This window comes from Lygodium microphyllum, chromosome 8 (genome assembly GCF_053477565.2).
Source record: "Lygodium microphyllum isolate KBCC chromosome 8, Lygodium_microphyllum_v1.1.10, whole genome shotgun sequence".
NCBI classification, from domain to species: Eukaryota; Viridiplantae; Streptophyta; class Polypodiopsida; order Schizaeales; family Lygodiaceae; genus Lygodium; species Lygodium microphyllum.
Window position 1 is genome coordinate 157,770,930 of NC_141142.1, and position 17,631 is coordinate 157,788,560.

Below are 17,631 nucleotides of genomic sequence, written 5' to 3' on the forward strand. Positions count from 1 at the left end.
CCCAAGCAGAAAAATATATGAAAGCATCGGATTTATGCTTGAGGAAGTACACCCACATGTATCTAGAATGATCATCCACTATAAAAAAGAAATACAACGCGCCATTCAAGGCGGCAGTCGATGCCGGCCTGCAAAGATCAACATGAATCAATATAAGAGGCTCCTCAGCAGCATGATGTGTGGATTGCTGAGGGAATGGGGTATGGTACTGCTTTTCGAGCTGACAAGCTTTATAGACATTGGGAGCTAGTTTTAGGCGGGGAAGTCCCTCAACCAGCTGACAGCGGGATAACTCATAAAGAGAGTCATAACCAATATGTCCTAAGCAAAAGTGCCAAAGATGCTCATTGTTCGTAGGGTCCCAAGATGTGGCCCCGAGATGTGGCCAATGCTTACCAGTCTGAGAGTCAAGGATCTCGACTGTGGTTGCTGTAAAGGAAACTGCTCGCCCCAATCGGCAAAGTTGCTGAGCAGATAACAAGTTCACCCGAAGCTGGGGGACATGGTATACATTGTCCAGGAAAACCCGATCTGGACCCTTGTCAGTGGCAAAATTGATGCTATCTTGAGCTTGAATCTTGACCGAGGAGTTGTTTTCTATGCGGACCCACCCGGTTGCAAGGGCTCGGGTACGAAAAATGCCCTCTATAGGAGTCATGTGATGTGTAGCTCCACTGTCCACAAACACTGTCCACAATCCAAACAGGAGCTGAAGTGCTCGACTGTGATGAGTGGGTCTTTGCGGTAACCTCGTCGGGAGGCAACTCACAGATGTGGATGAGACTTGCATTTGATGTGTCTATGGAGATGATGTGGGCCTCTGCAGACCAATCAGACAATCCCTCTAGAGTTGAGAACCTTGTTGACTGAGATGGTTGAGCGGTGGCAGTATGAGTCTGATCTTTAAACTGCCCCTTGCCATCACCTTGCCTCCCTTGCTAGGTGTTGCCCGACTGAGGGGCGTAGGTCTGAGACTTAGATTTGGGTGTTGTGCCTCTGGCCTTTGAGAGACACTTGTTGTCAAAATGACTAGCCTTTTGACAATGTTGACAATACCTATTCTTTTTAGGTACATTCTGCCACCCTTGTTTGAGTTGGATTGGGAGTTTCCTTGTGATTCCCCGGATTGATTTTGTTTTTGATTTTGAGTGGAGGTTTGATTTTGTTTGTCCTTTCCTTGTTACCCCTTTTGAGAATGAGCAACAAGAGCCCCCTCTGAGGAAGAGTTCATATGAAATTGATCGAACAACTGTGTGTAACGCAACAACTGACACTCAAATTCATAGAAAGTAGGCATAGTAGGCTTTGAAACTATATCTTCCACCAAATTGAAGTATTTCCTGGGAAGTTTGTTCAGAAACAATGTGACTTGATCGTCAGAGGATTTGGGAGTCCTCGTAGTGGAGAATTCGGTAAGAAGTCACCGATACTCAGCCAACTTGACTTTCAAGTCATCCCGGTCAGAGATTTTAAAGAGTTGGAGCTCATGGTCAAGATTTATACAATGGGTCGTGAAACTATCCTTTCCTCCTCAGATAGGGTGGTAAATCCTTGATTACAACTTAATTACAGCAGCAAACAATAAATGCAAATCTGAAAATACAAATTTACCTACTGATCTTGGACAATGCACACCCAATTGGCCCCAAAATTGGCACCCCTTTTGGTATTTCTTTAGCTTTATTGAAGAAAAAGTTGACTTACAATGGGATTCTCCCAATCCCTTTCGGTATTTCAACTCCCCTTGCTGTCCAAAGTGACCAGTAAGTCTTCAATCTATTTTGCCTCTTGATTCGGGTACTCAATTGGCCTTCATCCACTTCATGGACGATGGAAATGCCCCACAATGGCTGGCGAGTCCTCCACCTGAATTTAGTTGAAATTCACCTTCAACCCTATTGAATCCAAGCCTTGGAGCTTCCAATTTTTGGCACGCTTCCCGAGGCTACTGCTAAACCCTAATTTATGCTGTAAATTAGGGATTAGAGCAGAGAAATTTGCAATTTCTCAGCCTCCAAGGGTCCAAATGCTGAGATCTTCGGAGCAAGGCTGTGAAATGGCTGGGAGACGAGAGGGAAAGCTGTAGAGAGAGAAAATTCAGAGTTTTGTCGCGAAGAATGATTGAAAATTAGTCAAGTGCAGTTGCTGCCCTACCACAACAGTATGTAGATGCGAAGAACTGAAGAAAATCAGTCATTTACTGTTGCTGCCCTGCCTCAACAGTCTGTAGATGGTGTCTCCTGCTGTTGATTAGTCTTCTTTTGCCCCTGGCTGCCTTAGAAGGTCCTCCAAGGGCTGCAAATTAGACCAACAGCCTCTCCTGCCTTTCTCTTGCAGACAGAATTTATAAAAATGCTTCTTTCTAGCCTCTAAAGACGTTTTTCAGTCTTGCACGAGCATTTTTGACAAGTGGCAGCCTTCAGAAATAGTTTTTTCAGCATTTTTCATAATTGAATATTAAATTTCAGTCTTTAAATACTGAAAAATTAATCTAATAATTATTTCGGTGCCTCGAAAAATAATCTAACTCGCCAATAATTAAATTGGCTAGGCAACTTTCATTCCGGAGTGTCTCTGCGCCATCTTTGACCATCAGATTGGCGTTAGGTACCATTAAACACTACTTTTGTAGTGTCACCAATTGACACTTATGGCCAAATGGATGACCTAGGCTAACAATTAGCACCAAATATCACCAAGTACCTGTGTGGCATAACTTATAGCAACTTTTGCCTTTGACATCTCGTGATTTCTTTGGGTCTCGGTTTCGTAAATTTACTTTAACCCCAGTTGCATCTCACATGTGCATCATTTACTTAATCATGTGATTAAAAATTAATCCACATATTAAGTGAGGTTTTAAAAATACATGTCTTCATGATAGGTCCTATCCCGAGCCGCATAGCGGTCAGTCAAGTGTGCCCATCGCTCTGATGCTAAGTCAAAATGCTGAAGCCGTGAATGAAACTCAGGCAATAAGCCCTATACGAGCTCGACAATAGTGGAGGCATTCCTAGCCTTCTATGAGCGGACAACCTCGTATGGAACAAGTGCGGGATTAGGTTGGGGTTGCAGCCCTTGCACAAGATCCCATAGGTTATGGGAGTCAAAAACATGTCTCATCAAGTTGGACTAAGTGGTAAAGTTTGACCCATTAAAATGAGTCTTATCATTGAAAGCATGCTTGTCGAACCATGAGGTGTCGGGAAAGTGGGATAAGATGGAGGTGGAGGGTAAGATGGTGGTGGTGGGTGTGTCTGATATAGGAAGAATAAGGGGGAAAAGATGGGTAGGCAAAAATAGGCTGGGAGTGTCGGAGTGCCGATTGATGCGGAGGCATTGGAATATGAATGTTTCCATAAGGTGCGGATGGAGATGGAGGCACTGGGACACAAAAGCCCTGTCCAATGCTTGGCGGGGGCATAGCGGCATGATCAAGAGGCATACTAGGTAATGCTATAGAGGTAAGTTGTGGTACCGATTGATCCACACTCGAGAGAGACTGGGCGGGATACCCAGGTTGCAATGATCCCGAAAGTGTGTGAGAAGTAGTGGAACACCACCCGATGGAGGCGATGGAGGAAAGGATAAGGTCCTAAAGGTGGTACCTATGTTTCCATAATCCCCCGATACGGTGTGATGTGTAACATGAGGTATTTGATAGGGGAATGTAAATGGTGTGAAGGGAAGTGGAGAAGCAACGGAAGAATGTGGTGGGATAGGTGGGTTTTGAATTTGTGGTGTGAAAGATGTAGATGCATTTTGTTCATTTTTACCATTTAATGATTAAAAATGAAATAATGATGATGATGATGATGTACCATGCAATGTAGAAATAGGAACACAAAATTCATTATGATTTTGAGAAGTAAACTATAAAGAAGGAAGGGTAGAAGAAGAGGTACCTGGTTTTTTCTTATAATCCCCATGACGTGTGTTAACATACAAAAATTGGTCCTCAAGCAAACCTTTTCCGTAGTCAACTGATTGTACTCTATCTTCCTCATGATTTCTACCAGTATATTGCAAAGCAGAAGAGGTAAAAGATGAAGGAACAAAAGACGAATCTAAAGTACCTTGCACTGAAGTGGGCGGAAGAGAATGAAAGAATGGAACATACTCCGGATCTCTTTCTCCATTAGGGGGGCCCATCCCTGCGGGAGGTCTCGACGGCCCTACAATATCATCAGATTTACGCGTAACATCTGAAGAGAGAAATTCATGCATACCTTCATTGAGTAGCTCTCTTGAAGGGCAATCCTTCGATTGAGCTCCTCAATCTTCTTTCGTCTAAAGTCCATGATCACATGATATTTTTCAATGGAAAGCTTGTATAGCCTTTCTTCCGTGTTGTCAGAAGTGTCTTCCACCATGTCAGAATTTTGTGGAACAAGCTGTTTTGCCCACTCTCACTCGGTTCTTGGTATAGGTTGTTCTGGAGACCGAATTGGTATTGATGTGTTTGAAGTCATTTGAGCCTACTGTTGTTCTTGCTTCTTGTAGAGAGCTTTCAGATCAAAGGCTTAGGCCTCTCAGAGAGTACCAGGCTCTAATACAATGTAAAGAAATACTCTGACACAGAAGCACAAATAACAATCGTACAACAAAGCACAGATTGATAAAATAACACAGTTAGTGTTAGGATAACTCAGAGGCAATGAGCACAGAAAATAACTAAAGTGATATAATTGCTGAATATACAATGCTTATGCAGCAAACACACTATGTAGTGAATGAATACTGAGCCTCAAACTCTTGTATCTCAAGGAACAGGGCAGGGGTGCTGAGCTGGAGAGTGTGTCGTACTTTGAATGGATCCCGAATGGCAGCAAGGCAGCCTCCGGATGTCGAACACCAGCAAACGCAGCAGTGAGAAGTGAATCTGATGTAGACAGCAATAAGGAGAGAGAGTCTAAAAACGCAGGTAGGACAGCCTGCAAGAGAGAGAAAGACTAAAAATGCAAGCAGGACAGCTTGTAGGAGAGAGAAAACTGCCAAACGCAGGCTAGACAGCTTGGCGATAGTTTGTAGGGCGACAGCTGAAGGAGAGAGAAAACTGCCAAACGCAGGCTATAGATGGCGTGGCAGGCAGTACGGCAGCATGTCTGTGTAGGAACAGCAGTCACCTGGCTGGGATCAGCTCCAAACTGCGAGAAGAGGGCTGGAAATCAGGCGCTGATTGATGTAGATAGCAATGGTTAGCTTCGGTTGAGATGTCCTCCGTGAACGGGGTGTGGGCAGCAAGCTGAAACTCCTGAAATCTGCAAAAGCGAGATTGTGGGCTGAATGGAGGGCAACATACGTATTTATAGAAAGTTTGGGCCCTCCCAAGTGGGTTTGTGCTTATGGGACAGAAACTCTCTAGGATTGCATTTCTTTTAAATAAACTAGCTTTTCTCGTTAATTAAGCAAGTTTTGGGGCTGTGTAAGTAAAGCTAATGCATTTTTAGCTCAATAGGAGGTGCCTTGTGGATGTTGGTGTCAGTTGCACAAGGCCATGGACAGGCTGGTGGTAGCCTCTAGAGAAGATGGTGGTGATGGCTGGCAGTAAGGGCAGCACGATCTCCAGATGTAGATAAGGGTAGATTGATGATGGTGACGACTATGGGCACAAAGGGTTGAAAAATGGTGTGCATACCAAGTCCCTTTTATAGAACATGTTGGAGCTAAAAGAATGTCTAGTCTTGTACAAAATGGCACATATTTTGGGCTGTTTTTATGAAGCAAAAATCCTAGAAAAATATGATAATTAAGGCACATTTTGGTTGCTCTACCATGCTTTCATGTGGATATGGGATTTAGGCACCTTCTTTCACCTAGCCCCTTGTATGCTCTAGCACTATAGCCCATCAAATTGGTTGCTCATGCAACCATTGTACTTATTTACTTAGTTGCTCTTTGCTAGGCCTTCTTTGTACTTTTTATTCTTACCTTAGGGGGATTCATCTCCAAGGTGTCATTAATAGATTTTTCTTTTCTCTGGAAAAAAGCAGAAAAGCATATCAACTTGATGCTTAATTTTGTTTTCTTGGCTGCAGGTGAAGATCTAATAGCTCCATGTCATTGCCGAGGCACCCAAAAGTTTGTTCATAGATCGTGCCTTGATAATTGGCGGGCTGCTAAGGTTTCCAACTTTACTGTTGACTGAAGAATTGAAGTTTAAAGTACTGTTAACCGTTTGTCTCCTAAGTGAGTATCACTTCATTATTGTTTAACTAGAGTTCCAACAGGTGCTTGAATTCTTTTCCTCTCCCTCAAGCTATGGGTTAGTAGTAACACTAGGCTGAGGTGGTTGTGTAGATTCTTCTTTCTGATTGCTTGCATGTTTGAGACTGATAACACTAGTCTTTAGGCCTTAACTATATTTTTCATGCATGCCAATAGCTCTTTCACCTTCATGATAGAGTTGGACTTTGACTTCTGCAGGAGGGTTTTGCTTTTGCCCACTGCACTGAGTGTAGGGCATTATTTCGTCTATATGCAAATGTACCAGCTGATCGCTGGTGGCTGAGATTAAAGTTTCAGCTCCTTGTGTTGAGAGATCATGCAGCAATCTTTCTTGTAGTCCAACTAGTAAGTGTTTCTATTTGCAAAGTTTGATTGATGCAAATTCTTACCATTTAAATTAAGTGGGAATTCTGGAGCTTACTGACTGCCTTGTATGTCGACAACAGCATGTTCAATTCAATCTTTCTTTCAAGTTTAGTCAGGGTCAATCTAGCATTTGGCAAGTAGACATTTATTCTTCTTTGTAAAGTTTAAACTGGTTTGCATGATGTGAGAGATGATGGATTCAATAAATTGTCATGGAGATAAGATAATAAACAGTTTCTCAAGTGTTCAAAAGTGACAAATTGGTCAAACTTGCATCGTCCAAACCTTTGTGCTTGAATGGCATCCAAATGCTTGGAAAGCTTACTTGAAGTGGCATCCTGAAGGTTGAAATGTAGTAGTTTTGAAAACCCCTATAAAATGCTTGCCGAACTGTTTGATGTGGATTATAATGTTTTTGTATAGAAGAAATCACGGACAAACAGACTTGGGAAAATGCTATGTGGATCAAACTCAAAAAATAAACATATTTGGCTTTCAGTGTTTCTGCTGCACAAGAAGATTGCACAACTTTTTCCAAGTTAAGGAATGGTTAAGTATCTAAGACACAAACTTCTTTGCTATTTGGTTTCAAAGTAAAGATTTAGATCAACTTTATATTTACAATCATGTTAGAAAACATTGATGACATTCTCTAATTTGTTTTGTGCTTGGAAAATTGGCCATGTAAAAGAGAACCTTAAAAGTTTTTCTTCTGGCACGTCTAGCTTCAGTAGTTTATATTATTTCATAAAATGACATAATGTCCCTATGGATGCTTCCTAAGAGCAGCGTGTTTACCAGTTTCACCATCACGGGGGGTTGCTTTCCTCCTGTATTTTAGCTGCATAATGCATTATCAAAGTATATTTGAGAAAGATTATGAATGCTTAAAGTTACATATGTAAAACTCAAATTGAAGTATTTTTTCCTTGGATACCCTCAATCTCATGACAACATTTCTAAATTGACAATAATCGTAAAGTTCTCCCAACCTCAATCTTGTGTTACAAATCCCCAGAAAGTATGATATGCATATCCAAGAGAAACCACAGAGGTGTATAGATTGCCACTTCTGTGGATTTTTTACTCCAAGATTGCATGAAATCCTCTCACTGAATTGTTTTTGCCATAGCATAAGAATATGTGGTTGCAAGTGAGGGGGGTTAAGGAGAGAGAGAATGTGTGTGCATTCACACATTATCACAGTAACATGTGTGTAGCGAACAAGGCTAAGGCATGCAATATATCGAACAAAGGAAAGTAAATTAAACCCAAAGTGAGTGAATGAGTAGTCCTCATAGCCAGAAGGCACCATGATAAGAGCCTAGCCACAAGTGCTAACCATGAGCCCAAGTAATCTTTTAAGATGAGAGCTTAGTCCCAATTGAGCACCAATGAGTATAACTGATGTAAAGTGTGTATGTGGCATTGTAAAGAGGATGTCCTTATACAGACAAGAATGCCTCTCTTTTGTCGAGGTCTGCAATCACAGAATCTGGCCATATATGGAGATCTTTCCTCATAGCTTTTGCCTACTTGCTAGAGAAACCAAGGAACAATAATAAGGTCTTATATTTTTGAGTCAGTATCAGCAGATAAGTGTCACATATATTGATAGTCTTCCTAGAAACTACTGAGTTTTTGAAATTTGGACTTTTGAAAGCATTTTTCGAAATCTCTGATGGGAACCATGCTGAAAGCTGGTATATAGGAGTCTGTGCTAACAAGGCTCATCTTGACTGAGATGGACAAATTCTGTATGTATCTCTTTTGAATGGTAGTGTTCATGTATATAATCACGGACTTTTGGTCATTCAGCTTATTATGCAACTATTTTTGGCATGATGCTCCATTCTACATGTTATAATTGTCACTGAAACAATGATGCATGTAAACAATTGTTTGAAATTTTGATAATCTGCTTGAACTTTAAAATTTAGAGAGTAGCAATGGCTGAAGTTGGTTTATCCACAAAGCACTTTGTCAAGTTATGATCAGTGATTTCTTTTTAGAGAGACATGAGTTCTAAGTTAATAGTGTTGTGCCTTGAAATTGATCAAATTAAGGTAAGGTTTCCTCTTTGTTCCCAAAATCTTAAGATTGCACTGAAGCTTGTCAATGTTATCTGAGATTGAGGTGCCTTTGTGGACTCAACACTCAGCAAGGGTGGTTTTGAAACCCACTGCAGGTGGTCGTATTCTTGGGCTTTTTGGTCTATTCATCATACGGAGATGAGTTGAAGGAAATGTTTGGTTATGAGCATCACCCTTTCGGATTTTATACATTGTCAGGTTTGTTTGCAAAACCGATGACAATATTGTTTATCAATTCTTCTGCAAGACCATGAAACATTTGGTTCAATCAAAGTAATGAAAGTATATTGGGGTCCTCTTAATAATTAAAAGGAAATTCAAAAGACCAGGGATGAAGTTCCAAAAAGCCCAGTGAACGTTATGATAGTGTAAATCAGGGCGAGCAGGCTCCATAATATAATCTCACCACATTTCAAAGCTTGAGTCAACTGTTGTCAACAAGACAAACTCTGCACTCATGAACTATACACAAAGAAAACTTTAAACTAGAAGATTTCAATTCAAGATCCAATTTTGAAGACTGCAGCAAAGATGAACATGTACCAACAGTTTAGATTGCGCTGGAATTAATCCTATGATTAAATTTATTTGCCACTCTTTGCTTGTTTCTTTACCTCACTTTCTTAGAATTGTATTTATGTGTCATACTCTCAATCTCATGTTAAAGCTGATTTAGCTCGAGCAAGTTGAGAATGCATAACTATAATTACCAATCAAATGAGTAGATTACACTATTGTTTCCTATAAGTTAAGACATGCAACTCTTCTTTAACCTTAATGTGGAAGTCTTTCTGGTGTAAGTGTGTTTTACTCAAGTCTCTATGTTTGTTGATTTGCTTCTGATTGACAAGACTCCTCACCATGATCTTCTTTCATTACAATAAAGGCTGGTTTAGCTCAAACCCTTCCTATCTTTTTCATGACATGTAACTAAAACTTTTGACTACAATAATTGATTAGAGGCGGATTCTTCTTCTCCTTTCATTGTAAGTTTTGCTTTTATGTATGTTTATTACTTTTCTGGATTTCTTGATTCTCCTGATTATTAATATGAGAGCAACAACTTTGAATTCAAGGTGGGTAATTTTTCCTAGCTTGTTGTGCAAAGTTGGAGTCATGGTGGCTGAACACAAATTTTAAAATCTTTTGACAGTGAAGTTTTTCAGATTTCATAAAGCATGGATGAGCACTATTGCAAGAAGGAACACTAACAGTTACACATCTTACTTTTCCTTTGGCATGTGTCTGCTGCTCTTGGGGATCAGTCATTGTGATTTTGCTGGTGGGATTGTTGTATGCATTCTTCATTGCCATAATATGTGGCCAAAAAATCAGCAATCGCCATTATCATGTACTTGCAAAACAAGAGCTGACAAAGGTACCATTAGTTTCATACTTATATTCAAAAGCATTTTAATGTGATACACGCACATGTAAACACAGTTTATTTGGGTGGCAAACTATGGTATGAAATATCAATGGCGAATGGCTACACATCAAGAATGATAAAAGCCTAGAAATACTAATGAAATATGTCATACTAAGGTCTCAATCCTCAAGTTACAAGACTGTTAGAGATAGAGATCAGTGTCATGGTCTTCGAAGAAAATGTAGCTATCACAGATAATAGCTCCAAAAGTTGACAATTTGCAAAGGTTCCAAATGGTCCAAAGTATCAAGAAGCATACCTTGTGGAGATACGGAAGGGTTTGTAGAGAAAACACTTAAGAGTGTGTGAACATGTTGAACACACAGTGAACTCAGACAAGGACACAAAAGAAGAAGAAACAGAGTGATGAACAAATGCTGAAACCAATGAATGATGAGCAGAAGAGATAGAACTGAGGGAGCTCAATGAGCAGAGGCTATGCAACAGCCGCTCTCTTGTGAGACTGGACTGAGGGGGAGTGCCAGTGAGTGTTGTCCTCTGATAATGGATTCCAAGTGCCACAAACCACCAATATCAATGAAGAAATTGGATGTCAAGTGCTGAAGACAGCAGGGCAGCAGGTTGGATGTCAAAAGAAATCTGTGTTTGGGGCTGGAGATGACAAAATGCAGCAGTGTACTGCTTGGTGTGAGCCTCTAGGTGATAAAGAAGGCAGCTGGTCGGAAATGCAAAAACCTGGAGGTGATGTATGGCAGTCGACAGCAGTAACAGCAGCACCAAAAAGCAGCTAGGAAGAGCTATGTGGCAGGCAGCAGTGCTGACGATAGCAAGAGAAAAGAAAATACAGCAGGGCAGGGAGTGTCCAGCAGCTGTGCGGTGTCATCAAGGGGCAGACAGCAACAGGGTGTCAGGTGGCAGTCTCTGGAGGTGGGTGACAGCACTAGGCCAGCTGGGTGGCAGCTTGATGGTGAAGGTGATGAGGATGATGTGGTGGAGATGATGGAAAGTAGGTAGTGAGGAATGATGAAAAGGGGAAACAAGTGGGAGTGTACACTGATTTTATAGAACATTTTGAGCCAGTTGTCCTACTAAAAAGTCTCATGTGGCATCTAAAACAGAAAAATGCTTTTTGGGACTGTTTTAAGAGCCAGGAAAATATGATAATTTGAAAGGGAATTGTAGGTGGCTTAAGACCTGTTTTCAGGCCCAAAAAGGGTGATCAAGGAGAATGAAAAGAAGGCTCTAACCCCTACCCAAAAGTCTCACCCCAAAGAATGGTGACTAGATGGCTGTGTGGAGTAAAGTCCAACATATGGGGTTTATAGGACAGTTGACTAAGCCTTTAGGTCACATAAAAGGTGTTGATTAAGGGGGTTGTCCGTAAGTCACATTACCAATGGGTCACCACCATTGGCTCATATGGACACTAGGAGTAGTAGGAAGAATGAGAGCAGATGCTAGAGTAGAACCCTCTCTCTACTCCCTTGGCGGAGGATCACTTTGGTATACTCAACATTGGATGGGCATGTGAAGATATACTAGGGCTTGCACAGAGAAAACACAGAATTTATGAACACGGCTGAAACACAATAACTTAAATATAGTAACACAATAAATGCAAACCCTAAACACAAAAGGCAAAACGCAAAAACACCAACACAACAAAGAAGAAAGAGAACTCTGAAGTGAATGAGTCAATGCTGTAAATGAATGAGAGAATGTATAGAATGCTCAAGGGCAAAGCTGTACAATAGCTGGTGGCTCTGATGGGAGTGGGCTGAGGGAGGTGTTGATGTGTGTCATCCACCGGAGATAGATTTCGAGTGTAGTAACCACCAATAGGAATAGAGGCTAATGAAGAGACGTGCTGAAAACACATAACAACTTGCTGTAGATGCAAATGCAAATTGGGTCGATATTGGAAATGGAAGGGTAGCAGGCTGGAAACCAAAACACAGTAGTCTCGAGGGTTGGAACTAGTAAACGTAGCAATGTGATTGCCTGAAGATTATGGCAATTGATCATTGGCAGTAGTGGAAGGTTGGGTGATGGCCATAGACCATGTAGTAGCACTTGCTAGGGGCTAGATAGCTAGTGGAAGAGGGCCAATGGCCTTAACCTACAAGACAAAGATTGAATGAATGGTGGGGATTTATAGATGCGGAAGGATCCTCCCAAATTAGGGTTTTTCTTATGGAACATAGAAACTCTCTAGGACTGTGCCCTGCTTAATGAAACTTTTGATAATTTACATGTTTTGGGGCTATTTTAAAGAGCTAATTAGTTTGTAATGCATTTTAAGCTCAACATTGAAGAGAAGAGTGCGCAATGGGTGTGTGAGTCAGAAGTGGAGCAGTAGTGTTGAGAGTGAGAGAGTGAACATAAAGATGGGTGTACCAGATTGTGATGGTACACAACGAATAAAGAATGTATTATATGTTAGGGTACAAATAAGGGTGTGTTCATATCCGTATAACTTTACACGAAGACAAGGGACTTTACACCCAACAATCTCCCACTTAAAAGGCTTGAAGTGGTATCTTTAAGCTAAGCAACTCCCACTAATCAGATACAATGCTCATGTTGAGCCCTTGCAAGACTCTTAGTGAGAACATCTGTAGGGTTATCTTAGGTTTTGATCTTAGTCAGCGTGACAAGACCATCATCCAAGACTTGTTGAATAAAGTGGTACCGAACATCTATGTGTTTGGTACGTGCATGGAACATGGCATTCTTAGCTAAACATACTGCACTTTGGCTATCACATCTAAGCACTCGAGTACGTGAGGAAAGACCAAAATCCTTGACCAGATGACCAAGACAAATAGGTTCCTTAGATGCCTTGGTGGCTGAAATATATTGTTTCTCTATAGTACTTGGTGCCACGATTTTTTGCAACCTTGAATGCCAAGAGATAGCCCCACCAGCCAAAGTAAAGACATACCCACTAGTAGATTTGCTAGTGTTAAGATTTCTTGCCATGTCCGAATCATAGATCCCTGCAACTCCAATGTACCCTTTCCATAGCACATATTATTTTCTTGTGTATCTTTTTAAAGTATCAAAAAATACATTTCACTGCTTCCCAATGTGGCTTGCCAGGGTTAGACATGAAACTACTAATAACTCCCACTCCATGAGCAATGTCTGGGCGAGTTGCAATCATAGCATACATCAAAGATCCACAAGTTGATGCATAAGGTATAGCCTTCATAGCATTAGCAATTGCAACATCCTTTGGGCAATCAACTTTGCTAATCTTTGTATGTACTGGTAAACGCACACTAAGAGGCTCAGCATCTGCCATATTAAACCTGTCAAGTACTTTGCTAATGTAATGTACTTGCCTTGTAAAGAAACAAGTGTTGCCCTTTACTTCTTTTAATGCGCATGCCCAAAATGTGTTCAACTACCTTTTAAGAGCATTCAAAGTACTCTTATGCTTTCCTAAAATTAGAATGTCATCCACATGTAAGAAGGGTACAATAAGACTTCCATCACCAGCCTTTTTAGTGCATAAGCAGTGGTTTGCATGATTGCGTTTAAATCCATGGCTGAGCATGAAGGTATCAAACTTTTTGTACCATTGTCTAGGGGCTTGTTCTAGCTCATATAAGCTGCACTTCATCTTACAAACTAAATGCTCTTTACTTGGAATAGCAAAACCTTTTGGTTGATTCATGTACACATAAGACTAGCACAATAAGACTTCCATCATGAGCCTTTTTAATGTATAAGTAGTGATTTGCATGACTGCGTTTAAATCCATGGCTGAGCATGAGGGTATCAAAATTTTTGTACCATTGTCTAGGGACTTGTTTTAGCCCATATAAGTTGCGCTTCAGCTTACAAACCAAATGCTCTTTACTTGGATTAGCAAAACCTTTTGGTTGTTTTAGTGAGAGCAAACGAAACATAGAGCGTAGTCATCTTCACCACTAGTGAAAAGACCGCCTCAAAGTCTATGCTTTCCTTTTGTATATAGCCCTTAGCAGTGCCTTGTACTTGGGCTTCCCATCAATACATTTCACTTTGTAAACCCATTTATCAGGGATAGCTTTCCTATCCTTGGGCAAAGGTACAAGATCCCATGCGTTATTTGCATACAGAGATTTCATCTCTTCTTGCATAGCAAGCTCCCGCTTTCTTTTGTTTTCACATGACTGTACCTCTCTAAATGTCAGAGGCTCACCCCCTCATTAGTCAACAAAATGCAATCCAAAGATGGCTGAAACCTCTATGGCTGCTTTCTGACACGTGTAGACCTTCTTATCCAATGATTTGTATTGTCAGGCAATGGGCCTACAGCCTCAGGTACGTGCACATCATCACCAGGTTGTTGATATTCAGCATTTTTGTGCTGTTGTAATCTGTTTTCAACATGTTCTTCTTGTTGTCCTATTCCATCTTGTGCATCTATTTGCTATCCATTATCTTCTAGCTGTAGCACAATGGGTTGCTGCTCACAACATCAAAAGGGACAAAATCTTCAGCTAACGGCTACTAAATGGCTCATTGTTTATGCTGAAATTTGACCTTCTTTTTGTCAAGGTCACCTTGTGTAGCATGTTTCAGCAACTTTGCCTCACTAAATACTACGTCTCGGTTGCATACTATCTTCTTGTCTTGAGGAAGTCAAACTCTATAACCCATCTCTCCCTCACCTCCATATCCCATAAAGATGTCCTTGATGGATTTCATGTCTAGTTTGGTCCTCTGATCTACAAGCACATGCACAAAGGCATCACAACCGAGACACGCAAATGGTCATATAAAGCAGAAATCTATTTTTCAATGCATGATTTTAAGAGCGACTGTATATGTGATCTATAGTTTTAAGAGCCTCTCCCTAGAAATGCTGTGGGAGATTAGTTGTGGACAGTATGCATCTAACTCTCTCACAAAGTGTGCAATTATTTCTTTCAGGTACCCCATTTGATGTTGGATTATAAGGGGTTGTCAACTCCCTTTTAATGCCATGCATCTCACAAAAAATTAGAAACATACTCATCCCCATTATCCATTCTTATAGCCAACGTGCACAATGTTTGCAATTTCCAGGCCAAATGTCATTGTTATGCATGAACTGCATCGAATTTGGGAAAAGCCCCAAATTTCGGGCACAAATTTGCACAAATCTCTGAACTGTGCCTATACATACAAATCCCTCAGTGAGCAAGGAGCCTGGTTGCAAAAATATTTAAAGAAAAAGACGAATTGTCTTGGAAAAACGTGGCGTGCACAACTATTGACTAGTTGTCTAATTCACCTGTGCCAATTCTTTTTGTGTGTGACCTGCGTTGCCTGTGACTGATGAATGTGACTTGCACTCACTTAAGTGAGCTGTCCTTGCGTGCACCTAACTTGTTGCTTTGCCTTGAAATAGTTACCCGACCTGTCATTGCTTGCCCCTTATCTTTGATTGCTTGGAAGTTGTCGATCATCCTGTTAGTAGCTTGGTAAACTATTGCTTGCACTCACGCACGGACTTCGGGAAGCGTGCACACCTTAGTTGTAGCTCTGTTACTAGTTTGAAGAGAAGAGTGCACAATGGGAGTGCAAGTCAGAAGTGTAGTAGTAGTGTTGAGAGTGAACACAAAGATGGGTGTACCAGTTTATGATGGTATACATCTTAATACAAAGATGATGATGATCATGCAATACAAAGGGAAGGTGCAACAGGGAGGGAGGCCAATGTTGAAGACAAATGCCAAAACTTGGAGAATATCAATGAAGGGTAGGATCCCTCTCTCAACCATGGATGTTGATGCCAAAGGAGTAAGAGGAAACTGGTGTCGGTCTTTGTATGGTGCCAAGAACCATGAAAAATGTGATGATGAAGGTAGACCAACACCCCTTAGTCGGAATGGCCAAAGGAGAATCAACCTTCTAGGTACGCGGAATATGCGTGTACACTTGATCACGAGAGAGGGCTCCAATGTTGATCAATGGCATAGGCAAGCTTGAATCTCAACCTCGGCAGAGGGCTCCATGCTAGTCGAGAAGCGTCAAGAGAGCAGTCTACCATGCGAATAGATCAAATGGATAAAAAAGGAAGAGGGTTCCCAATTGGAAGAGTGGGGACAAGTTAGCCACGAAGGCAGTTGGGATGTGCCCGTACTCGATTTTAAGAGAGGCATCCAATGCAGTTGGGATGTGCCCGCACTTGATTTCAAGAGAGGGCTCCAATGCTAAAGAAGTATCATAGGCATGCTTGAAACTCAACCTCAGGAGATGGCTCCTATGCCAATCGAGAATGTAAATGTATAACCACCAACTAATATAAAGCATTGTACTTGACTATCACTTTCAGTGAGTTGAATGCAATATATCATGATGCTTTTTTCTTTTAGTTAGTGTCATTGTTAGTCTCTTACACAAGATTGTGTTTATGAGTCCAACCTTCTATCTTGGAACCTAATTCACTTGTGTAGCAGTCAATCCATTGTCTATGTCATCATGAGTCTTGTATTCATCTTTCAACCTCCATAGCTCTTGCCATGCTCTAGATCCGTCTTTCTAACATGGTATCAGAGCTCAGCTGAGCATGGCTTAGCTCTACTCTGCTCCTCCAGTCTCTCTTTACCTCTGGTAGCTCACGGTTTCATTTCTCACCTCCATCTCCACTTTACCTTCTTGTCTGCCATAGTCATACTCGACCAGTCATACCTACCTCATTTGGAGCAATTGGATCTCCTCAACTAGGCAACATCTCGTTGTGATTCCTTGTGGAGATATCTCCCTCTGCTCAGGGCGCTACTCTATGTTACGTAAAACCCTGACATTGGTGCCTCCCCAAATCAGCATTGCGTTTTTCCTAGGTCGTTGCTAGCTTTGCGCCTGTTCCTATCGTACTACTCCTGTAGTCTCCACGCAGCGCAATCCTCCTCATGACCATAAGGCAATGGAAGGGCATTACTTAAACTACTCCTAGCTCAAATCTCAAGCCAAATGATTCACTATGGTGGCTGCACAGAGTAAAAAACCAGGCCCATGTCCCTGCAACCCTAATCCACCATAACTTCTTTATCTCAAGCTCTTTTCCCACTTCATTTTCTCACTGGTTTCAGCACATCGAAGGGTTTGTCACTCAGATTTGAAGTTTCGAGCAAGTCAAACCTCAGGAAGAAGATTTGAAGCAACCCACCTGAATTCAAGTAGTCCATCTAAAGATCAAGAAGACCATCTGAAATCAGGCAACATCAAGCCTGAGTTCAAGCTAGTATCTTTTGATACTATTTAGCTTGTGTCTCTTAACACAGTCAAAGACAACTTATTTTTGAGAATCTTGGTGCTGATTTGCTGCTGTTCCAGTCACTCTAGCATGAGCAAAGACTCTCCAACATGTTGCTTCAAAGAAGTTGGGTTTCATACTTGGCGGACCTGCATAAAGCTTATCTTGACGAAGAAGGGCCTAGGGGCCATCACCAATGGGCAAGAAAAGAAGCCTCAAGATGCTGTACTTCTAGCAATCTGGCAGAAAATGATGACAAAGCTTAAGCCATCATAAAGCTAGAGTTGGATGACAGCTGCATTTATCATGTGGATGCGTGT

At 41.3% G+C, this 17,631-nt stretch overlaps 1 protein-coding gene across 3 annotated transcripts in view; it reads left to right on the plus strand.

Annotated features, from left to right (window-relative positions):
* The window catches only part of LOC148033045 (RING/FYVE/PHD zinc finger superfamily protein), a 98,050-nt gene that overhangs the window by 73,614 nt on the left and 6,805 nt on the right, over positions 1-17,631 (plus strand). For all 3 annotated transcript variants that reach the window (XM_087683774.1, XM_087683776.1, XM_087683775.1), the window contains 4 exons: positions 6,039-6,124; positions 6,427-6,573; positions 8,783-8,885; positions 9,953-10,065. In XM_087683774.1, coding sequence (XP_087539900.1) covers positions 6,039-6,124; positions 6,427-6,573; positions 8,783-8,885; positions 9,953-10,065 — 449 coding nt within the window. The remainder of the gene's footprint in view (positions 1-6,038; positions 6,125-6,426; positions 6,574-8,782; positions 8,886-9,952; positions 10,066-17,631) is intronic.